At 42.2% G+C, this 24620-nt stretch overlaps 1 protein-coding gene across 6 annotated transcripts in view; it reads right to left on the bottom strand.

Moving 5' to 3' along the window:
* Nucleotides 1–482: 482 nt before the first annotated feature.
* PRICKLE1 (prickle planar cell polarity protein 1) overlaps nucleotides 483–24620 on the bottom strand; it is a 138172-nt gene continuing 114034 nt past the window's right edge. For 4 of the 6 annotated variants that reach the window (XM_032173728.2, XM_058426504.1, XM_032173730.2 and 1 more), the window contains exons 2-8: nucleotides 16120–16299; nucleotides 13994–14107; nucleotides 13198–13335; nucleotides 12379–12582; nucleotides 9948–10134; nucleotides 8160–9023; nucleotides 483–4404 (exon numbers count right to left, since the gene is read on the bottom strand). In XM_032173728.2, coding sequence (XP_032029619.1) covers nucleotides 3548–4404; nucleotides 8160–9023; nucleotides 9948–10134; nucleotides 12379–12582; nucleotides 13198–13335; nucleotides 13994–14107; nucleotides 16120–16251 — 2496 coding nt within the window. In that variant the 5' untranslated portion in view covers nucleotides 16252–16299 and the 3' untranslated portion in view covers nucleotides 483–3547. The remainder of the gene's footprint in view (nucleotides 4405–8159; nucleotides 9024–9947; nucleotides 10135–12378; nucleotides 12583–13197; nucleotides 13336–13993; nucleotides 14108–16119; nucleotides 16300–24620) is intronic. The other 2 variants (XM_032173731.2, XM_058426505.1) reach the window with 1 other exon arrangement.

A 24620-nucleotide genomic window follows, 5' to 3' on the forward strand; every position in this document is an offset into this window, starting at 1 on the left:
AAAAAAAAAAAAAAAAAAAAAATTCCTATTTATCTCAAAACCCAATTTTGGAGTTTTAGTGACTGACCAGATACTTTGAACTCTTGTTAAGTAGATCTAGTAACAACTTTTAGAGCAACTGGGATGGGCCAGGGGTGGAATGATATGGTTTGGCTCTGTGTCGCCATCCAAATCTCATCTCGAATTGTCATCCCCACCTGTGGAGGGAGGGAAATGATTGGATTATGGGGCTGGTTCTCCCATTCTGTTCTCGTGATAATGAATTCTCACGAGATCTGATGGTTTTATAAGGGGGCTCTTCCCCCTTCACTTCCTTCACAGGGTCTCTCCACCTGCTGCCATGTAAGACGTGTTTGCTTCCGCTTCTGCCATGATTGCGTTTCCTAAGGCCCCCCCAGCCGTGTGGAACTGGGTCAGTTAAACCTCTTTCCTTTATAAATTACCCAGTCTTGGCAGTTCTTTGTAGTCATGTGAGAACAGACTAAGACAGCAACTATAGGCATTATTTTCTTGCCAATTCTTTACAGAACTGTAAGGCAGTTGCTTCTTTCTTCCGTTGTAGATAGTCTTCTGTTATTGCTACAAACGGATTAATTTTTAAGCTTGAAAGTTACATTATTGCTGGATGCAGTGGCTCACGCCTGTAATCCCCAGCACTTTGGGAGGCTGAGGCAGGTGGATCACCTGAAGGTCAGGAGTTCGAGACCAGCCTGGCCAACTTGGTGAAACCCCGTCTCTACTAAAAATATAAAAAATTAGCCGAGCATGGTGGCAGGTACCTGTAATCTCAGCTACTTGGGAGGCTGAGACAGGAGAATTGCTTGAACCCGGGAGGCAGAGGTTGTAGTGAGCTGAGATTGTGCCGTTGCAATCCAGCCTTGGCAACAGGAGCAAAACTCTCTCAGAAAAAGGAAAAGAAAGTTACATTATTATTGTGAATAAATAGCTCTGCATTTCCTTAAGCCTTTGGCAGCGTATGTAGTAACCCTTATCTTTTGAGAATGTACTTGAAAAGTAAGGGCAGTACCCTCACCTTATACCTGCGTTCTCCAGGCTAACTATCACCTGTTCACTATTTATTATCCATCCTTTATAAGCAACAGATTGCAACAGTCTTTTCTAAAAGGATGCCCACTTGCTGCAGCACAGATACTTCAAAATCAAGAAATCTGCTAATACATTGAGAGGTTGTGATGGAACAAACACTCTCATTTACATTACATTAATGTAAATCAGGAGAATTTCTTTTGGAGGAAAATTGGCAATATCCATCAGTCTTAAATACATAACCTTTGTCCCAGTAATTATGCTGCTCCCGATTTATGTGCACATGTGCCAGTGTAGCATAATGTATGAGGAAAGTCAACTCCATCATTAAGAGACTGGTGAAAGGTATCTCCAAAAGTCAACTATTAAGCAGTCACTGAAAGAATGGGTAGACCTATATGCACTAACGTGAAATGTCCACATATAAAGGGAAAAAAGCAAGTCACAGCACATATAGGTCACTACCACTTTTAAGAGACATTTATACGAATGTGCGTTGAATGTCTGAAGGAGACACTAGAACTGGGTAAGGGCGGTTACTTCTGAGGAGAAGAACCAGGGGACTGGGATGAAGAATGGAAAGGAGATGCTGTCTCTGACTTTTGCCCTATTTGACTTTTTTTGTGATGTGTATGCACTTCCTTTTCATTGCTGATGGTTTTTTAAAGGCACCAGACCAGGGAATGTAAGTTACCGAGTGAAGAACTCTCTCACCATTGGTGCTTTTCTGAAGGGAATCTGTGTAGCCCAGATACAAACCCTTGTGTGGGAAGGCTGTCCACCTACTACTCGCTGGTTTACCCGCTGGACTTGTGTCTGCCCTCCCTAAGGCCAAATTTTCCCCACTCCAGTCTATATGGAAAAAATATGCCTCTGTGTCTGAAGCCCTATTTCTGGCCTACAAGTGGGGTGTGTGGACACACGAGACAAACGGAGGTCTGTTAATGGTAGAGCAACGGCAAAACAAATCATGCCTGAACACAGGCACAAAATGGAAGTTATCATCTGGATACATTTGCAAAGATTTATATTCGGAAAGGTAGTTTTGTTATTTATTAAGCGTTTATTAAATGCCTCCCTAAAGGTCCTGGATGCTACTAGAACCTTTAGTTAGGACTGAGATGTATATGCAAGAATGGCACATATCAAAATATCTGCTCATTAGTTCAGATCCAACGTACGTTTTCCCTGAACCAGAACCTCATATTAACTTAGAGTACTCAATGGCACAGCATCCTCTAATTTAAAGATTTTAAAACAAAAACATAACCAGAAGACCCAGTTTTCAAAATTGCTGTTAAAGGCCAACAAATTAGCGGGAGGGAAGGAATAAAAAGGAATAACCTCTCTTAAAATAACAAATCTACAAAGTCCTCTGCCACAAAAGCAGATCTTTGTCATTTCCCATGAGATAATCATCACCTTGCTGAAAATGAGAAAGGCACCCCCCGCAGGCAAGGGGAAAAAACCCACTCGCTGAAACAGCTTCTACTTGTTTTTACCATATATTCCAGGGGTTATGTGTTGGGGGGGGTTGTTTTTACATTTATACAGTTTACATTGCTTGACCCATAAATAACACTTGTAAGATTAATAGGGCCATAGTTTTAAAGAGTATTTACATAGCCCCACCATGCATACAGAGCCTTTTTTAATATTGGAAAAAAAATTTAAAAAAAATTGAATTTTCCATCACTAGGCAATGTAAATTTGACCATCTACATTTATAAACCCTGACTAAAATACAAGCAATCAGTTCATCCATAAATTCTGATTCCCTAGCAAATCTAGCACTGCAGCGTAACAAACGGCTTACAATTCAGGGATATAAAAATATCAGCTTTAAAATCTGAACTGTACAGTATATACATTAATATTTGCACCGTTAAATTAGGAATACACTTAAGTCTATGAAATACTAAGTTATAAATAGCAATGTTTTTTGTTTGTTTTTTTTTTCAATCTGTAGCTGGCGCTGATACAATACAATGTTTACCTGGCCAAAGAGGGTTCGAGGGGACAAGTTGGCCTCACAATAAGATGCACAGTGTTAGCTAGGTCATCGTGACGGGCATGCCTCACACCAAGACGGACTATCAAGACCTGAGCCGACCTGACTTACATAAATGACAAACACTATTGCTTTACAAAGGTGGCTGGAGTTCTCCATCTTCTAAAATCAACATCCAATCCCCCTGAGACAGCATCTTGAGTATTCCCTTGAGGATTGGAAAACCAAAGCAGCTACATCAATCTGTAACGCACCCGCACCCGATAGGCACAAGATGTCACGTCCACCTGGCACCATCCAAGGAGGATAAATTGGAGAAATCACACCTTTCAAATGTTAATCTGACACTGTAAACAGCAGTTGAGTTCTCATTTACATGGGCAAAGAAAGCACTTTAAACTATTTTCACAACTTTCCTATGGAAGAAAAGGATACGATTCAGATGGTTAATGGCTAAGTTTTAAACAAATGCTCTCCATCACTACTTGGTTAAGAAATAATACAATTTTTGCCCTTGTGTCCCTTTTTCTTCTTGGATTTTGTTGTCCTCTGACCAAACTGAGGGGTGGGAAGTGCAGACGGTGGACTAGAAAGGTCATCTGTATAGTAGGCAAATCTCTGTGGCCGGGGTTGAGGGATTGGTTGTCCAAGAAAATATCCTTCTTCTTCCGAGTCAGAAGAGGAGGAGGAGGAAGAACACCAGGAATCATCATCCTCGCCGTAGAGTCCCAGAAACCGATTCATTCCTGGGTTCTGCAGGCCGTAATCGGAAGTGGCATGGGCGTACTGTCCGTAGAGATCAGCATTCTGGATGTATGCTTGGATCTCCCGGGCGCTTTTATTCTGTATAAATTTCTCATAGTTATCGGGGGTGTACAGCCGCAGTCTGTCCTTGGGAGAGTATTTTCTTTCTGTAACAAGATTCAGAGCATTGTCGGAGCGGGACTTCCTACTTCTCCTGCGGCGGTGGTGATGAGACCTAGATCCCCTCTCTTCAAAATGGTAGACGCGTCTCCGAGTCCTTTCACTCATCGGAGGCTGCCGGATTTCAATGTCATAGTTCCCATTGTCAATGACATCATCGGAAAACTTGACCTGCTGGGGTCTGGATTGAGACTTGGACCTTCTGAGCACTGGCAGATGTACTGGTTTCTCTTCAGGCAGGATTTTCTCTGGACACAACTCTGAACTTAGACTCTTTAAGGACTCTGCACTCCTGTGCAGCATGGAAGAGTTCAAAGTTCCCATATTGCTCATCTTCTCACAATCTTCTGTTTCCATCTCCTCAAAATTTTGCAGAGAATACAATGATGGCCTTGGCTTGCTTTCTCCATCCACCGAAGCCCCTAGAAAAGAGGCCAAAACAAGATGGGCTTCTCAATCATCCTAATATTCGACAGTACTTAAAAGTAAGCTACTGAAAGGAAATATTTCAAAGAAAATTTCCAATTTCAATATTTGATTAAAACCCATAGGGTAAGCCAACATGTATCTATGCCAATTGAGAAGTGGTATAAATGCAGTTATTGTTATAAGGGGTGGGCACAGCCTTTTGTTTTGTTTTGTTTTGTTTTGTGTTGAGACAGAGTTTTGCTCTTGTTGCCCGGGCTGGAGTGCAATGGCACTATCTTGGCACACAACCTCCGCCTCCCGGGTTCAAGCGTTTCTCCTGCCTCAGCCTCCTGAGTAGCTGGGATTACAGGCATGTGCCACCACACCTGGCTACTTTTGTATTTTTAGTAAAGACGGGATTTCTCCATGTTGGTCAGGCTGGTCTCGAAGTCCCAACCTCAGGTGATCCACCCGCCTTGGCCTCCCAAAGTGCTGGGATTACAGGCATGAGCCACTGCACCTGGCCTGGGGCACAGGCTCTCTTATAAGCCTGGAGTCAAAGATTAGTTACAGCACATGGCATGAGCAGCAAAAATTCAAGAGCTCTTCACAGCAGCCTGTTCATCCATTAACATAAGATGTAGAAGCTTCTGCCCCTCAATTCATTAAAGCCGCACTGCTTCATTTGGACATCTTTCAAATCAATCCCTCGGTCTCCATCATGAGCTAGTCTTCCTCATCTTATACTGAGACTACTGGTCAGCAAACTACAGCTCAACAGCTTGTGTATCAAGTTTTATTGGAACAGCCACACCTATTTGTTTATATATTGTTTATGGCTGCTTTCTACAGTGGCAGAGCTAAGTAGTCACACCAGAGACTATAGGCCTAAAAAGGGCTATCGAGCCCCTTATGGAAGAGGTTTACTCAACCCCTGACCTAGATCTTCATCCAGTCTTTTCTGCCTTCAATGTGTAAAATATGCCACTTCCAGATTAATCTTCTATTGAAACATTTAACAAAACAGATATTGATCTCTTTTGATATAATAGGGCCCAGGCATGGTAAGATAAATACATATAGCCCTACAGACTGAAAGTGATACTGTTGTCAACTGGAGACTACATAACTTTGTACTTTTTTTTTTTTTTTTTTTGAGACGGAGTCTCGCTCTGTCCCCCAGGCTGGAGTGCAGTGGCACCATCTCGGCTCACTGCAAGCTCCGCCTCCCGGGTTCACGCCATTCTCTCGCCTCAGCCTCCCAAGTAGCTGGGATTACAGGCATGCGCCACCACGCCTGGCTAATTTTTTGTATTTGTAGTAGAGACAGGGTTTCACTGTGTTAGCCAGGATGGTCTCAATCTCCTGACCTTGTGATCCACCCGCCTCGGCCTCCCAAAGTGCTGGGATTACAGGCGTGAGCCACTGCGCCCGGCCCTATATAACTTCATACTTTTTAAAGGGGGCCTATTTTTCAGCTCATTATTGTCAAGGAATGTCAGCCTCTAACACTTAAATGTGTACCACATTAGTTTAATTCTTTTATTTATTTATTTATTTATTTATTTATTTTGAGACAGAGTCTTGCTCTGTCACTCAGGCTGGAGTGCAGTGGTGCGATCTCGGCTCACTGCAACCTCCACCTCCCAGGTTCAAGTGATTCTGCCTCAGCCTTCCGAGTAGCTGAAATTACAGGCACATGCCACCATGCCTGGCTAATTTTTGTATTTTTAGTAGAGACAGTGTTTTGCCATGTTGGCCAGGCTGGTCTCGAATTCCTGACTTCAGGTGATCCACCTGCTTTGGGCCTCCCAAAGTGCTGGGACTGCAGGTGTGAGCTACCGCACCTGGCCAAATTATGTCTATTTCTGATATTAAATTTAAAACTCCTAGCACTGGGCCTGGCAGACAAAAGGTGCTTACTCAGTCTCACCCACCATTCTTCAACTCCCCTTTATTGCTGGCCTTATCTTTGACAAGTCCACAGAAGCCGGGGGGGCGGCGGGGGTAGCTTTGCCGTACCCTTCCTTGTCACTGCAGCGTCTGGCACAAGTTATTTCTGGCAGGAAGCAGCTACTAAGCCTTTCCTGTTTACATTACAGAAGCATTACCTTCATGAAAGGGCTGGATGTCAGTAGTTTGACTGTAAAACTAGCCACGCAACAGCAACCTTTCTATAATCCAAAGACTTTTTGCAAATAATTTGCATAATGTCCTAGGTTCTAGGCCTAATCTTGCCTTTAGAACCTATGTAATGTTTGGCATTTAGCCTTTTGGTAATTCAAGTTTCCTCATTTGTGAAATGCAATCATATCATCCACTCTATACAGCTCAGGGTCATTTTAAAGATAAAATGTGGATAACTGGTATGACTGTGCTTTGAAAACATTAAAGTAGGCCGGGGCAGTGGCTCACACCTGTAATCCCAGCACTTTGGGAGGCCAAGGCAGGTGGATCACCTGAGGTCAGGAGTTCGAGACCAGCCTGCCTCACAAAAATTAGCTGGGCGTGGTGGCAGGCGCCTGTAATCCCAGCTACTCAAGAGGCTGAGGCAGGAGAATCACTTAAACCTGGGAACCTGAGAGGCAGAGGTTATAGTGAGCTGAGATTGCATCATTGCACTCCAGCCTGGGCGACAAGAGCGAAACTCCATCTCAAAACAAAACAAAAAACCAGAAAAAAAAAAAAAAGAAAACAAAGTAATATTTTAGAATCTAAATAAAAACTATTCAGCTGTTTTTGAGCTACTGTCACAGGGAAGTTCAGGAAGATGTTTAAAAAAAAATGAGCTTGTGGCCAGGCGTGCTGGCTCATGCCTATAATCCCAGCACTTTGGGAGGCCGAAGCGGGTGGATCACCTGAGGTCAGGAGTTCAAGACCAGCCTGGCCAACATGGCGAAACCCCATTTCTACTAAAAATACAAAAATTAGCCGGGCATGGTGGTGTGCACCTGTAATCCCCTCTACTGGGGGAGGCAGAGGCAGAAGAATCACTTGAACCTGGGAGATGGAGGTTGCAGTGAGGTGAGACTACGCTATTGCACTCCATCCTAGGCGACAAGAGCTAAACTCCACCTTAAAAAAAAAAAAAGAAGAAAAAAAAAGAGCTTGTAAAGTGTGGTGTGGGCCAATTTCGGTATCTTAGGATCCATACAGAATAATCCAAGCATACAATATCTTTCAGACACAATCCAGCTGTAGACTCCTTCATCCAATCAATTTCCTCCTCTTCAAAACAGGGTAATAAAACCTATCCCTAAAGACTGTACTCTAAATATATTTTATACATATGCACTCACCTGTACCCACGTTTGTTTTGCTAGTGTGTGGTATTTAAGTGAGATTCCTTCCTTCCCTTGATCCATGGTTTTGAATAACACACAACTCTTACTCATGCTGAATTGCAATTTTTTTTGAGATGGAGTCTTGCTCTTGCCCAGGCTGGAGTGCAGTGGTGCGATCTCGGCTCACTACAACCTCTGCCTCCTGGGTTCAAGCAATTCTCCTGCCTCAGCCTCCCGAGTAGCTGGGATTACAGGCGCCTGCCACCACGCCCAGCTAATTTTTGTATTTTTAGTAGAGCCGGGGTTTCACCATGTCGGTTGGGCTGGTCTCGAACTCCTGACCTCAAATGATCTGCCCACCTCAGCCTCCCATAGTGCTGGGATTATAGGCATGAGCCACTGCACCTGGCTTGAATTGCAATTTTTTGAATACACTTTTTAATAGCTCCTTTTTTCAAATACCCCATAATCCCTAGATTACGTACCTGTGATATTGGACAATGCCAAAGAATCCATCGAATCCCGAACACTTTGCTCTGGTTTCAGGTCTGACAGACACTCCAGGGAATCTTCATACCACTGTGTTTCATCATGATTATACCCTGAAGCCCCATGATCCAGTTCCAATTCCTGAAGCCTTCTACTGCTTGCAGGGCCTGGGTGGCTGCCATAAGCAGAATCACCCAGTCCATCTTGTGACTGTGCCCAGTACATATCAGACTGGTATTTTTTACTTGCAAGGCTCTGGTTATTTTGCTTTAACTCGGTCTTATTTTTAACCATGTTATCAGATATCCAGTGCTCACTGGCTCGAATATCCATCTCTTTGGGCTGTGGCTGAAAGAGGCTTTTATCACCAAACTTGAGGAGGAGCTGTGTCATATAATCTTCATGATCAGCCCATTCTTCAGGGTCTTCTGGAGTTTCATGCTCTACTCTGCCTTTCCAAAATTCTTCAGTGGCAAAACTTGTTCCTTGCCTGGAGAGACTCAGATCATCCAATTTTCGAGAAAGGGTGTCATCAGCATTGCCTGAGAGGCCAGGAAACTTGTAGTTCAGAGCAGGCGATAAGAGGAGAGACTGTCTACACTGATCTGCCGACCGACTGCTCTTGCCCATTCGCACACTTCTTCGGGAGTCTCTTGATCGAGCTGACTGAAATGCAGAGTCGGAAGAATCAGAGGCGTGGACGTCTTCACCAAGACTGCACGTTTTTGAGCAGTAAATCTGACCCTGTTTGGGAAGGAAGGGACATCCCAACAAAGAGGCTTTACACTGGGCACAAGAAAAGCATGTTTCCGTGGCGTGCCAGTGCTGCCCGTCATAGGTCATCTGCGCATGGTCCACACCTGTTTTGAAAAGGACAGAATAAATAACAGGTTATGGTTTAATGCCTGAAACAAGGTATAAGGAAGAAATGAAGAAAATAAATAAAGATTATGGGTATGGGGGAGCTTGTGTGGGTGACACAGATACAATTAATCCTCATTCTTTGTGGATTCTGTATTTGTGAATTTGCCTACTCATAAAAATTTATTCACAACCCCCAAACTAATATTCACAACACTTTCGTGGTCATTCGCAGATGTGCAGAGTGGCAAAAATATGAACTGAACCAACACGCACTGATCCAGGAGATGCTCGGCCTTTTGTTTCAGCTCTCATATTGTAGACAAGCGTCCTATCCCTGGTCTACCTGCTGCCTCGTTTTCTGCATTTTTGTGCTCTTTGTTGGTGAGTTTGCTGTTTAAAATGGCCCCCAAGTGTAATGCTGATAATGCTGAAATGCTGTCATGTTGCTAAGGGCAAGAAGGCTGTGATGTGCCTTATGGAGAAAAGACATGTATTACATAAGCTCCTAATCTTGAGTACGGTGCTACTGGCTGTGAGTTCAATATTAATGCATCAACAGTGTACATTCAATAAGGCAGTGGCTTTAAGCAAAAACACACGTGAAACAAGATTATGTATTGACGGGTTGACGAAATTGCTGTGACCAGAGGCTCACAGGAACCTAACCCTGTATTCCCCCACAAGCAACGGTTCAGTGTTCACTAATCCAGTGTTCGCAGTAACTTCACAGAACACAACTACTGCGAGTAACAAGAACCGGCTCTCTGCTCATTTGTCAAAGCTCATCAGCTAGAACATTTAAGATCTGTACATTTCATTGTATGTAAATTATATGTCAACTTTAAAAAACAGAAAAAGAAAAAGTAAGACTGGATAATCCAAGACAGACTAATGGCTAGGTGACAGGGCTGTGGACTTACCAATATGTTCCCCACAGGTTTCACAGTACTCCGCATAGAGAGACTCAAAACAGCCACAGCAGAAGGGGCGGCCATCCTTCATGATGTACCTCTGTCCTCCCAGGACCGTTTCACACTCAAGGCAGCAGAAGTGTTTCATGTGCCAATGGCGACCCTCAGCTTCTGTGCACTCATCAGCAAAAATTATCTTCAAAAAGAAACGTGAAACCAGAGAATGAAAGAAAATCATTAGGAACTATTTTAAAGGCCAAGTAACTGCATGTTTTCTGGGCAATGGACAGACACTGGCTCTTAAAAAAATCAGATAGCTAACCTTGTTTCTTAGAGTCACAAGCTTAACTCTAACTTGATTTAGCTACAAACTAGAGCATAAATTGACAGTGCTGAAAAAAGAAACTAAATAATGCATGCTTGCTTCGACTCTAAAACCAGAATTCTACACTGGAGGTAATTCACTCGGTCATATTTTTGCTGCCCAATAACATTTCCCTGGCATAATCTGGCAAAGAACACATTAACACGGAAATAATTTAGTGAAATAATTTGCTGTTTTAGTAGAAAGAAAACTCATAAAAATGTCTGCGGACTCAACACAGTTACAGCTACACAGATGCTGGAAATGAGTGAACAGCATTTGTGTTGATAATGCTTTACTGACCTGGTGGCCATCTCCAGATTAACGACTCTTTATTTTTTTTGAGACGGGGTCTCAATTGTAGCCCAGGCTGGAGCACAGTGGCACTATCATAGCTCACTGCAGCCTCAAACTCCTGGGCTTGAGTGATCCTCCCACCTCTGCCTCCTGAGTAGCTGGAACCACAAGGGCACAACCACCATGCCCAGCTAATTTGAAAAACATTTTGGGACAGAGACGGGGTCTCACCATGGGGTCCAGGCTGGTTCTTTTATATTTATTTATTTATTTATTTATTTATTTATATTTTTACTTTTTTTGAGACAGAGTCTTGCCCTGTCACTACGCTGGAGTGCAATGGCGTGACCTCGGCTCACTGCAACCTCCGCCTCCTGGGTACAAGCAATTCTCCTGCCTCAGCCTCCTGAGTAGCTGGGACTAAAGATGCATGCCACCATGCCCAGCTAATTTTTGTATTTTTAGTTGAGACGGGGTTTCACCATGTTGGCCAGGATGGTCTCTATCTCTTGACCTCATGATCTGCCCACCTCGGCCTCCCAAAGTGCTGGGATTACAGATGTGAGCCACCAAGCCTGGCAGGTTCTTTTATTTTTTTATATTTTTGGTTTCCAAAATATGTTCAGCGGAGTGCAGTGGCTCACCCCGGTATTCCCAGCACTTTGGGAGGCCGAGGCAGGCGAATCTCTTGGGGTCAGGAATTCGAGACCAGCCTGGCCAACATGGCGAAGCCCGCTTCTACTAAAAATACAAAAAAAAAAAACTAGCTGGGCATGGTGGCGGGCACCTGCAATCCCAGCTACTCAGGGGGCTGAGGTGCGAGAATCACTTGAACACAGGAGGCAGAGGTTGCAGTGAGCCAAGATTGCACCATGGCACTCTAGCCTGGGCAACAGAGAGCAACTCCATCTCAAAAAAATAAAACAAAACAAAAACAAAAATATGTTCAAATAGAACATTGTTAAAAAAACGTATAAAATGAATGTATAAAAATAAAAACAAAGTTTATTGTCATAGATTGAAAAGAGACTAAGAAGATACAATGAGTAAATGCAATGAAGCACCCTGGATTGATCTTGGATAAGAAAAGGAACATTTGTTAAAAAACTGGGAAAATCTAAACAAAGACTATGGTTTAGTTAATGGTATTACACTGATGATAATTTCTTAGTTTTGATACATACATTATGGTTATGTAAGATGTTAGCGTCAGGGGAAGCTGGGAGAAGGGCATGCAGGATCTCTCTGTAATAGCTTTGCAACTCTTCCGTAAATCTAAAATTATTTTAAAATAAAAAGCTAAAGGAAAAAAATTTTTCCTTTCAAGCCATCATCCATTCCCACCTTCCCCCAGGGTAACTATTATTAATTTGGTATTTGTCTTTCCGTACCTTTTCTGAGTATAAACAAATACATACATCATATTGTTTTTTACATTCTTAACAAAAATAAGACCATCTACTACACGCTCTTCTGCAACTTGTATTTTCTCACAACCCACCGAAGACAAAATACTTATCAAAATACAAAGACATCTGCTTCCCTATCAGGGAGGTGCAAAAATAATTGCGGTTTTGACCATTATGGCAAAAAACCGCAATTACTTTTGCACCAACCAAATATAGATTATTTCACTGTATGAATGTACAGGATTATCTTTAAAACATGCACACAGAACAACATCCAGGAAATTTTAATATTTTGCTTTGATGTAAACAGTGGAATATTGGCTTAATCTAAGCTTATTTTTCCAAGTATGAAAGGATGAACTTTTTTTACCTCGTCACATGCTGAGCACCGTGGTTTGAGCAGTTCTGCGTGGTGCCTGCCACAGTGAATTTTTCCATCCTGATAAAAATAGATGAGGTCGACCAGCAGCTCATTGCACGTGAAGCAGACAAAGCAGGATGGATGCCAGCACACGCCAGGGCCCGCGCGGGAGGCGAACACTGCAACTTCACCTCCATTTATCTTCAACCCACACTACAAACAAATGTAAATGTAAAAGGATCATTTTTTAAAGACGGGATTCTCAGGCTTTCCTACTTTAGGACAAATCTCGAATTTGTCAGGAATGTGTTTATTTTTGCCACCTGTTAGTGATTAAGTAGCTCTTTAATTAAGCTGGATTACTGGTGATTCTCCACTGTTAAGGCACGTATCTCAGACATACAACTATTTCTAAGGACGGTGTAATCTGATTCACACAAATAGTGGTTTTCCTGTGCCAGCCTCCTGCTGGATACATTTCCTACTCTGAGAACTGCCAGCAAAGATCTGAATGTCTTCATTACATTTCTGCATCTTTTGAATACAAGATGTATCCTAGCACCTACCTCCATGCCAGGATCCTACCAAAGGCAGGATTTCACCCAGCGTTTGCATAAGGGTGATTGACTCCTGCTGTCATACACAGCAGTGTAGCTAGTTACAAATATGAAACATGAATTGCTATTTAATAAAAAGCTAGGCTGTCTTTCTCTCATTTTCTGGAGGCTTTCAGGACCCACACCTCTGCTAGTCCAGTCACCTACCCCCAGCTGTCCACCCCGTCCACGTCACTGCCACAAGCTACGCATCAGAGAAGGGGCTGCCCACCTGCTCACACGCAGCATGCATGACTGCTCTGGACAGAAGCTTAATTGTTCCTCTTCCCAGTGCTTCTTTCTTCCGCTGAGCACTGAACACCTGCAATTCTTTTTTCTCCTCTTCACTCAAAGACTGGCAATACCGCACCTTCACAGAAAGCAAAACAGAAACACCACACTGAGTGCAGTCTTTCTCACCAGTTCTCTACTTCCAGAGTTAGGGTTTCAGGAAATAAAACAGTAAGTTTAGCTCGCCTGTGTCACACCCCCACGATTTTAAAATGATACCATATCTGAATTTTACAGCCTCTCTAGAAAAAGGGAAATGCAACGTGAAGGAATAGTCTTTTTTTTAAATAAGAAATGTTTAATGGAAAACCCTTATCAACACAGACATTAAAAATAATATATAGGACATTAACCTTTCCACAAAAGGTTTAAACTTGTTAACTGTCACTTTTACTCTCCCTTCTACATGCACTCAACTCAACTGCAGGCCTGAATGACCATAAAGCATTCACTCTGGATGCAGGGGCAGGGAAATCTCAGGAATTTGTAGGTTCCTGACCATTGGTGGGTGGCTGCAAACACTATAAAAACCAACTTGTGTTAAGTTTATTACACTGATACTCTTTTCTCTCTTTCTCTCAAAGAATGGAAAGCTGTATTCTCTGGCCAAATTTTAACTAAAGAAAGGCAAAAGGGAGCCCTCGCCAGTGAGGAGTTGGGGTTTATGAGCAGCATCTCAATGCTTCTCACGCATTTTTTCTTATTTTTTCTAATTAGCCTTCTTCCTACTATTTTACCTCATTATCATGTGGTGGTAACTGGTACAAAAGCTGTTTAATCCGATGCTTCTCTCCGGGGCTGTTAACGTAAGGAACCTTTTCCTCTGGTAAGCAAGCAAAATAGAGCTGGATCTGCAAAAGAGACAGAATGGCATCAACATACAGAACTGAGCATCTCAGCTCACTTAATCTTTAAAAGTTACCTTTCCCTAGGTACAGGGTTTGGCCTCTTGTAGCTAATGAGAAGACCAGCTGAGCCAACTCAGCAGAACTGCAAACCTTCAGATAACTAGCACCCAGCTGCTAAATTGCTCTTCAGGAATGTAATTTGTAGTGACAATTAGGGACATCATAAATTATGCACCATAAAATATGCACATTTAAGACCACTCTTCCCAGTGGTGTGGCTCACGCCTGTAATCCCAGCACTCTGGGGGGCTGAGGCTGGTGGATCACCTGAGGTCAGGAGTTCGAGTCCAGCCTGACCAACGTGGTGAAACCCTGTCTCTACTAAAACTACAAAAATTAGCTGGGCGTGGTGGTGCAGGCCTATAATCCTAGCTACTCGGGAGGCTAAGGCAGGAGAATCGCTTGAACCTGGGAGGCAGAGGTTGTAGTCAGCCAAGATGGCGCCACTGCACTCCAGCCTGAGCGACAGAGCAAGACTCTGTCTCAAAAAAAAAAAGACTACTCTTCCTCAGCCAATCTTCCAAGGGTCAGACAAGAGATCAGCAAGAAAGTCCTGGGTGAATTCTGCAAATTACTAAACAGACTGTGTGAAATGGTCCAAAATCCAGCCACTGCACAAACACATTTAATTTGCTCTCTGAATTTTACACATCACAAAGACAAAGGCTGTTTTGCTAAATGTTGTAAACTCTTCTTTATCAGGTTCTCTCAAACATCAGCTTTCTTTGCTTCCATGAGTGCTATTTTCTGAATACCTGAAGTCAGTCTCCCCAGGGAAATTGGAGAGACACCACATTGAGCTGTACTTTGCTCACTCTGAAAGGAAAACTTAATTTCTGCTTGTTTGTTTTTCTGATGTCTTTAAAGGAACATCCCTTAATGAGTACTGCAAAGGATACTGCAGAGCTGAGAAGGAATAAAAGAAAAAAAAGACAGGAGACAGGAATTTAGGGCCTGTCTACTTCAATACCTTAGTACCACACAAAACCTACCCACTCTAAGATGTAAGAAGGGATTCTCTCTAAGTAATTTGTCAAAATATTGCTTTTCTAACTGCTTCGCCAGCACTCCACCCTCTCCCCATTCTATCAGCTCTAGAAGCTTTTTACAGTTATAAACACTTACTGATATCAGCTACATGCATGCCAGGTACTGTGCTATGCCATGGATAAATAAGAATACCCTATTCTCATAAAACGTCCCACCCTACAGGAAACAGAACCCTAACTCAGAAGCAAAGCAACCACATACCCCACTGTCAACTTGATTTTCAAATGATGCCTCTGCTCTTTTAATAATATCATCAGTGATTTTCAACAAGTTAATCATTGTAAAGATATTGGGAAAATTAAATAGGCATATGGAATGTTCTCATCTTCCCTAAAATAACAATACAAACAAAGCATAAAATTAACTCTTTAATTTTTTTTCCAATCCCTGTGGTGTAAGTGACAGGCTCTTTTATATGCAAAGTTATCAAAGGTCAAACATCTAAGCAGTAACACTTCAGAGGGTTTCTGATAGCTCACTATCTTCGCTTCCAAAGCAAAAGCATTGCTGAGAACTGGCATGGAAACTTTTCTCTTTTCTTTTATTGCCTTTTTGTTGTCACAGAAGTTTTTTAAAAGGTAAATTCCTCTCACTCTCAAGAGGGATTCATCCGAAATACACATAACCAATGCATATGTAGTACTCTGGATTTCATTCATTAGAGCAAAAATGGGATCCTTATGAGGCTTCTGGAACCATGGGTACGACGAGATTGGAAACTTCCATTGAGAAACTAAATGTGACCTTCAAAAGTAAAACTTCAAAGCCATACAAAGAAGAATAAGGACTGAGGAGGGTGGTATTCCAGCATCTCAGTGATGTTCTATCCATTTACAAAATAATGTTCTGAAGTCTGAACTCACACTGAAAAACAAAGAGTAAATATAGGATGATGAAATTCCTACCTGCTCTGGTCTCAGGCCCGGGGGGACCCAGGCGTACTCCTCCAATGCACAACCAGAGTCATCATCTGATGTGGAACTTCTCTGACAGCCAAAGGCCAGTTTGCTCATCTTGGGCTCCATCTCCAAAGGCATAAAGTTTAAAGCCTGGTTTCTCAGTCACAGGACATCAAACAGTGGCTGCTGTGGACAATATAAGAAAAAACAAAGACATCTAAAACCTGAATGCATTTCTCTTACCCCCGACCCAGAGCTTTTATTGAATGCTGTTAACACACAGCTGGGCCCAGAGAAAGTAACCAAATTACTACCGCACCACCCCCCAGGCCCCCTGAAATTTAAAATTTAGAGCTATATAATTTGATAGTAGTCCCTTTGCCAGCTCAGAATTTCAGAACATGCCACCAAAGCTAGTTTATTTCCAGGAGCCTCTAAAAGGTGCCTCTTTACAGTCGATTCCTTAGAAAAGTTCTCAAGGAAGTTGATGTGTTGACTTTCTAACTTGCCCACAAATCCTTGTGACATCCTATAAGTTGTAGAAAGAAGTGTCAGGGATCAGGCCACCTGCCTTGCGCACTACTATGCCCCATGAAAAATGGCTCAAGACCCCACTCGGCCCCCCGTATTTCCTAAGCAATTTTTCCAACTGAGGCAGTGCTGCCTCCTGAGAGTGGGTCCACTCAGCCGAACTGCTTAGGTTTCAGATTTCTAATTATGTTTTGTAAGACACTAAACTGAGTTTATACACAAAATAGAAATAGCACAATTAAATCCTTATACTGCACATTAAATCCTCAAGCCTTTACTAAGGGCTAAAGTCAGCCAGACATTCATCAATGAGTTCCTTCAACAAACAGTTACTGAATACAGCACTATGTGAAAATAAAATCCAGCTTGGTGACTGTTAATGTTTAATTGCATCATAAGCAGGCATTCACTGAAAAGTTATGCAGTCAGTGCCTAGTATGTGTGAAATGTCATCAGCTGCAATGGGCAGAGTAAGATGTAAATCCTCCTCTGAATAAAAAGCCTCCTTGGATGAAGGGCTATAAAAGTGTCAAGACAACATTCCCTGCCCTACAACCCAGGAACTTTGCTATCACCATTTATGTTCTTTGTATCTTCTGATGATTAAAAATCATCGTCGTTCATCCCAGGGCACAAAGAAAAAAATAATAATATCAGAACTTTCAGAACCAGATGGAGAGATGGAGCTTTTTTATACCTGGGCCTTTCACCCACAAAAAAATGACGTAAAGAAAGAAAATTATAGATAATTATCCCGACCCAATCATTTTAGATAAAACAAGGTTCAGGAAAGTCAAGAGACTTGTCCAAGGTCATATGGCTAAAAGCCAGAGTCTAGTCACACATACACACTGACATGTCAGACTTCCAAAAATTCTTCTGCCTTAATAAACGTTCTTCCATCTCAGGAAGGATGTCAAAAAAAAAAAAAAAAAAAGTTCTCATTTGCTTAAACAAGTGGGAAAGGCAGTGAAAACCCATACACTTTCAGCCTGAGACTAAGTCATTTTTCAGCGACTATCTCAATTAGACTGTAAACACTGAGTGTTGGAAAATACTACCTATTAAAACCTTTGATTACTGGCCGGGTGTGGTAGCTCACACCTGTAATCCCAGCACTTTGGGAGGCTGAGGCAGATGGATCACAAGGTCAGGAGTTTGAGCCCAGCCTGGCCAACATAGTGAAACCCTGTCTCTACTAAAAACACAAAAATTAGCCAGGCGTGGTGGTGGGTGCCTGTAATCCCAGCTACTTGGGAGGCTGAGGCAGGAGAATCGCTTCAAACTGGGAGGCAGAGGTTGCAGTGAGCTGAGATTGCAGCCCTGGACTCCAGCCTGGGCGACAGAGCGAGACTCCGTCTCAAAAAAAATAAAATAAAATAAAACCTGATTAAAATTTATGGTTTTTCTTTTATAAATGATAGGACATTGAGAAAATTAACACTGTAACAGTTCACAAATGAAGGGCAAGCACCTCATAGCTACAATCTTTATTAGCAGTAGGAGCGATGCCACACATATATTATTCTAACTAATAAATTTAACTTTCATTCACCCTGAACAAAAAGTGAAGATGACCTCATTTCCTACATTACCTTTGGGAGGTTATGACCTTTTAAACAAGGCATCATTTCACACAGGTGCAACTCATTCATGTCTTGACTAAGGAAAGGCTTTCTAAACATAGGCATATTCCTCTGACTCCTCAATAAAAAAGGATGTGTTAATGAGTCAGAAAATGTCTTGGATATTTTGAAAAAACCACTCCCACATGTCAGAGGAAGAGAACCAGAGGTTAAGAATTTAATTAGTAACTCTAAAACTCCTACCAGGAGAATGAGTGCCTTCAATGCAATTTAACCCAAATCATGAAATATGAACATCTGCCCCCTGCTAAATCAGGCTAAGCAGGGAGACACTAAGGTATTTGCTCTGCAGACTTACAAAGAACATAAATATTAAATAGAACCTAAAAATTAAATGTCACTGGATTATAAAACAAGAGAAAACATCACAAATTAAGACAAGCCATGGATTTTCCAAGCTAGCACAAAGATACAGATGGCCGAAGATTTGAATTACTTTTACAGCTGTACTCCCTGATTAGCCTTTTTGTCAAAAATGTGCAGTAAATTACTATCCTAATCAAGGTAAATCAACGTTAGCACTACATGCCACCATCCCACCATCCCCTCCTTCCAATCACCTGGAAGTTCTGGCCACATCTCAAACTTACAATTCCCACAACTTCATTCCAGCCTTTCAACAAATTACATTGAGGATTGACTGTCATTCATGCACAAAGAGTCCAACTAAAGGAACATGAGTGACAATACCCTTTTCATTATAGGCATGGCTTTCTGTTTCATTTTTTAGCAGATGGCTAACTTACTTCTCCATGCCTGGCTAGTACCATTAGTGTTACGGCATTTAATCACTGTATCAAGCAACCCACGGTAAATGGTGTCTCATTTAACAGATGGGGAATCTGGGCCTCAGAGCAATGTGCCTCAGGGTCAATTGCCCAAGGTCAGTAAGTGGTCTTAGGAGCGGTCTTGGCTGTGATCCTAAACCCCTGCAACCCCACACTGCCTCCAGGGGGAGTGCTGATGAAGCCAATTCCTTTTTCTTTGGTGAATCAGCCAAGCTACTTGCGCTGCAGACACACAAAATGACACAACTGGAGGGTAGTCCAGTTTACCTACGGAAGGCATTTTAAGGATACACAGTCAAAAAGGATTGTAAAAATTCAATGGCCTCATGAGCACTTGGTTCAGAGTTTATTCACTGAGGAAAGCTTTTCTTTTTCCTGTATATCAGAGAATACTTAAAATGACAAAACATTACATTCACTGGCAAGTTCTCAGAGCTCATCAAAACACAAACATTAAAAAAATGTTGGCTGGGCGCAGTGGCTCACACCTGTAATCCCACCATTTGGGAGGCTGAGGCGGGCAGACCACCTGAAGTCAGGAGTTCAAGACCAGCATGGTCAACCTAGTGAAACCCCGAATCTACTAAAAATATAAAAATCAGCTGGGCGTGGTGGTATGTGCCTGTAATATCAGCTACTCAGGAGGCTGAGGCAGGAGAATTGCTTGAACCGGAAGTTGCAGTGAGCCAAGATTGCACCATTGCACTTCAGCCTGGGTGACAAGAGCAAAACTCCGTCTCGGGAAAAAAAAAAAAAAAAAGTTATATGGCATGGCCTCCAATGGGACCACGCTGTGCTAAGAGTTGCTACATCATCATTAGCAACTTTTTTTTTTTTTTTGAGTTTTGCTGTTGTTACCCAGGCTGGAGTGCAATGGCGCACCGCAACCTCCGCCTCCCAGGTTCAAGCAATTCTCCTGCCTCAGCCTCCCGAGTAGCTGGGATTACAGGCATGCACCACCACACCCAGCTAATTTCATATTTTTAGTAGAGACGGGGTTTCTCCATGTTGGTCAGGCTGGTCTTGAACTCCTGACCTCAGGTGATCTGCCCACTTCGGCCTCTCAAAGTGCTGGGATTACAGGCATGAGCCACTGCGCCTGGCTAATTTTGTATTTTTAGTAGAGATGGGGTTTCTCCATGTTGGTCAGACTGGTCTCAAACTCCTGACCTCAGGTGATCTGCCCGCTTTGGCCTCCCAAAGTGCTGGGATTACAGGCGTGAGCCATGGCACCCGGCTTCTAGCAACTTATTTACCTGATAACACAAAAACTTCAATTTAGATTTTTCTTTTTCCTGTTTATCTGTCACCCAGGCTGGAGTGCAGTGGCACAATCATGGCTCATTGCAGCCTGTCTACCTCCCAGGTCCAAACAATCCTCCTACCTCAGCCTCTCAAGTAGCTGGGACCATGGGCATGTGCCACCACACTGAAGTTTTTTGTGTTTTCGTTTTTTGTAGAGATGAGGTCTCCCTATGTTGCCCAGGCTGGTCTCAAACTCCTGGACTTAAAATATCCTCCTGCCTCGGCCTCCCAAAGTGCTGGGATTACAGGCGTGAGCCACAGCACCTGACTTCTTTTTTATTTTTAAAGGTTGCTTGTACTTGCCAAGAGATCCTGAGAGTCTGTTCTTAAGTATATCAGTCGAGTAAAGCAGTGGGAGCTAAACACAGTTCTTATGCTTGTAAAAAGTTACACTAAAAATTATAAAAATGTGGCCAGGAGTGGTAGCTCACGCATGTAATCCCAGCACTTTGGGAGGCTGAGGTGGGTGGATCACCTGAGGTTGGAGTTTGAGACTAGCCTGACCAACATGGAGAAACCCCATCTCTACTAAAAATACAAAATTATCCAGGCGTGGTGGTGCACACCTGCAATCCCAGCTACTCGAGAGGCTGAGGCAGGAGAATCGCTTGAGGCCAGGAGGTGGAGGTTGCGGTGAGCCGAGATCACGCCATTGCACTCTAGCCTGGGCAACAAGAGCAAAACTCCGTCTCAAAACAAAACAAAACAAAACAAAATATATATATATATACACACACACACATACGTATGTATATATATGTATATACATACGTATATATGTGTATACATATGTCTCTCTCTCTCTCTTTCTCTCTCTCTCTATATATATATATGTGTGACCTCACAAATACCTCTTCCTTAGGCATTTAAAACACTATATGGTATTTACTTTTGCAGAACAGAAGGAAGATGGGAGACTGGCCGTTCCTTCTGCTCTGGGTCATGGCTTAGGGTCTTCCTGAGGATACCTAACCATGGCTGAATGTGGTCTGCCAAAACATCATGTTTTAAGCCAAGCATATGAGACCACAGGTAAATCAGACCTAACAGAAAAATTCTAGTAACTTTATTTTCAGGTATTGTCTCTTAAGGTTGATCACATGAAACGGGCAGAATCAGGTTTAAAAGTAGGCTGCATTATAATGGAAATAGAACTATTCAAAGTTGGGGTTATGACAGAGTAAAACTTTTTTTTATGATGCTTTTTTCTTTTGTAGAACCATGCTTAGATGAACTAACAGTGGCCCTGCCCTATACTGTTTTTTTTTTTTTTTTTGGTAAAATTTTATTTGGACATTAAACTTCCAAAAAGTTGCAATAGTAAAAGAACTCTGACACATCCCTTACCCAGACTCATCAGTGGTTTACATTTTGCTCCATTTGCTTTTGCATCATCATCCTCCCTCCCTCTCCCTCTTTCTCTCTCTCATATGTATACATACTTCTGTGGGATCCATTTGACAGTGTATTTTTTTACATTCTTTTACCTAACCACAGCTCAAAACATCAGTATTCTTGACTATTCTAAGGCAGGTTTATTGTCTTGGTCTTAAAATGTTGTAGCAAACTTAATCATAAATGAATGTCAACTATGCATTAACCAATCCTGTGCTAAGTTTGGAAATAAATCAGTAGGCATCCTATTTCTCCAGTGTCTCTCTATAATTTTGAATGTAAATAAACCTCATAATGCAGGAGAAAAAAAAGCAAAACAGTTTTCAGAGATGGGTTTGTTCAGGTTCCAAATAGTCTGATCATTAAGGAGGTGTGTGGAGGGCACAAAACCTTTTAACAGCTACCACCACCATCAAAGATGGCATTGGGAGGGGGTGGTCAAGCACAAGGAACAGCCATTAGAACTTAATTCTTTAGCAGGTTCATGAGTTCTTTGCAGACACTACTTTGAAAACGAAAAGCCTACTATCAGAGTCAAGTAGAGAAATAAATGTCAAACAGAAAAGAAGGGTATGGTCACAAGGGAGGTGAGAAAGAAGCCCAAGGTCACATAGAGAGAGCTGGGATACTTTTTAAATTTTTTTTTAGAAAGGCAAGGAATATCATGGGGCTATTCCATGCAATAGAAAATGGAACAGTTCCATTTCCCTCCTTTGTCCTTTCTCTCGCCTCTTCCTTCAAAATAGTTAAATAGCTATTTCTCACCATTAAAAACAAAGACAAGCAGCTAACAGATGTGTGACTTCTCAATCATCATTGTCAAGAGAATATCTGACCCAAAGGAGAAGGGCTATACTTAGGGAATGGAATCTGACGCTCTCAGCATTCAGTAAACTTGGTCCTGATGTCTTCAAACCTTTGACAAGTCAACAAACATCTTGAGACCTGATTTTTAAAAACAGCCACTATTTGCCTTCCAAAGATGGTCTAAGGATGTTTTAAAACGGAAAAGAATTTCATGACCATAAAGAATTAAAGGTCCTATTGCAATGTACCAATTGGCATTGCTGCTTCTACTGGGACTAAACAGACTTTCTCGAAGCTAACCAGTGACAAATGGAATTGAAACAACATGTTAATAACAAAACCTGAGTTTCATCTTCTTTTTGAGCTTGTGAGAGCTCTAGCCTTCTGAACGGCAGACAATTTTGCCAAGTTATTGGCCAACATTTCCAGCTGCTTTGGAAGCAGCTTATAACCAGTCCCCACATAAAGCCTCCAACACCATACACATAGTGTGTGTGCGTGCACACATTCGCACACAGCATGTGTAGTGGTCTATGGAGCATGACAGTTTTTCTAGTTGCCTTAGGTAAAGCTTGTTCCCCAAATTCAAGTATGGCCTTATTCATATAACATAGTGATATAATGAGGGGTTCCTTTGAGAAATTTACTTTCTAGATTCATTCACTGCATTCATTCATTCATCCTTATATTTAAAGTTGTTACTGAACGGTTCTGGGGAATGTCAAAAGGAGCCAACTGACATTTATTCCATTAAAAGCCATAACTTAAAAAGAAATGTAGCCGCCGGGTGCAGTGGCTCACACCTGTAATCCCAGCACTATAGGAGGCCGAGGTGGGCGGATTACTTGAGGTCAGGAGTTCGAGACCAGCCTGATCAACATGGTGAAACCCCATCTCTACTAAAAATACAAAATTAGCCGGGCATGGTGGCGCATGTCTGTAATCCCAGGACTTGGGAGGCTGAGGCAGGATAACTGCTTGAACCCGGAAGGCAGAGGCTGCAGTGAACCAAGATCATGCCATTGCACTCCAGCCTGGGCAACAAGAGTGAAACTCCATCTTAAAAAAAAAAAATTCGATTATTCATCTCCTTGCTTTCTTTCATGGTGGCACATGTAAAAATTATATGTGATTTAGCCTTCGGCTGATCATTTGTTTTCATTTTGAGCACAGTAGGAAACACCGGCTTCGGGATTCAAGAAACAGAATGGCCCCTGAGCCATACATTTATGATAACTAGCAAACTTTTTGTAGTTTTCTCCCTGCTCTCATAATGTTTTGATCCCTGCTACCTGTCTCTTTTTAAGGTGCCTGTCTCTTTTGCCCACAGCCAACAACCTCCAAACCTTTTAAAATTTGTTGCTTCCAGTACTGGGCAACTATTCTTTGAAAAAGTTTGTCTAAAAGTACATAGAAGCTGGGCATGTGACTATACTCTCAGCTACCTGGGGGCTGAAGTGGGAGGATTGCTTGAGCCCAGGAGTTTGAGACCAGCCTGGGCAATATAGCAAGACCCTGTCTCAAAAAAAAAGTATATGTAGTAATTATGGCATGGACAAGGGCTTAAGCACTTCTCCTATAAGCACAGTAACCACTGGTGAAATAAGATAGCATACAGTGTGAGAAGGTGTTATTCAAACTAAAGAGAAGGTTTATTATTTTGTTATGCTATTTTGGCCACTTGGGGATCATTTCATTTTCTACTGGTCTGTATGCTGCTTCCAGGATAGCTAAGGATTATCTTGATTGACCCTGACATATACATAAATGAGCCATGACTATGTTTCTGTAAAGAGCTCAATAAGTCAGCACAGTATATGAAGGTACAGAGGCAGTGAAGAGTGGACAGTTTTGCTAGAAGACAGATTCTTCCAAAGAAGCAACAACAGATGGCAATGGTGTCTGAAACCTATTTTCAAGAATTACACATTTCAGGCAGAAAACTGTGGGCTTATCACTAAAGGCAATGGGAAGCTGCAAAAGACATGAATGTAGACTGCCACAAGATACTTCTGGGTCTTAAAGAAGATTAATA

This window comes from Hylobates moloch, unplaced genomic scaffold (genome assembly GCF_009828535.3).
Source record: "Hylobates moloch isolate HMO894 unplaced genomic scaffold, HMol_V3 SCAFFOLD_13, whole genome shotgun sequence".
In the NCBI taxonomy this organism is placed as follows: domain Eukaryota; kingdom Metazoa; phylum Chordata; class Mammalia; order Primates; family Hylobatidae; genus Hylobates; species Hylobates moloch.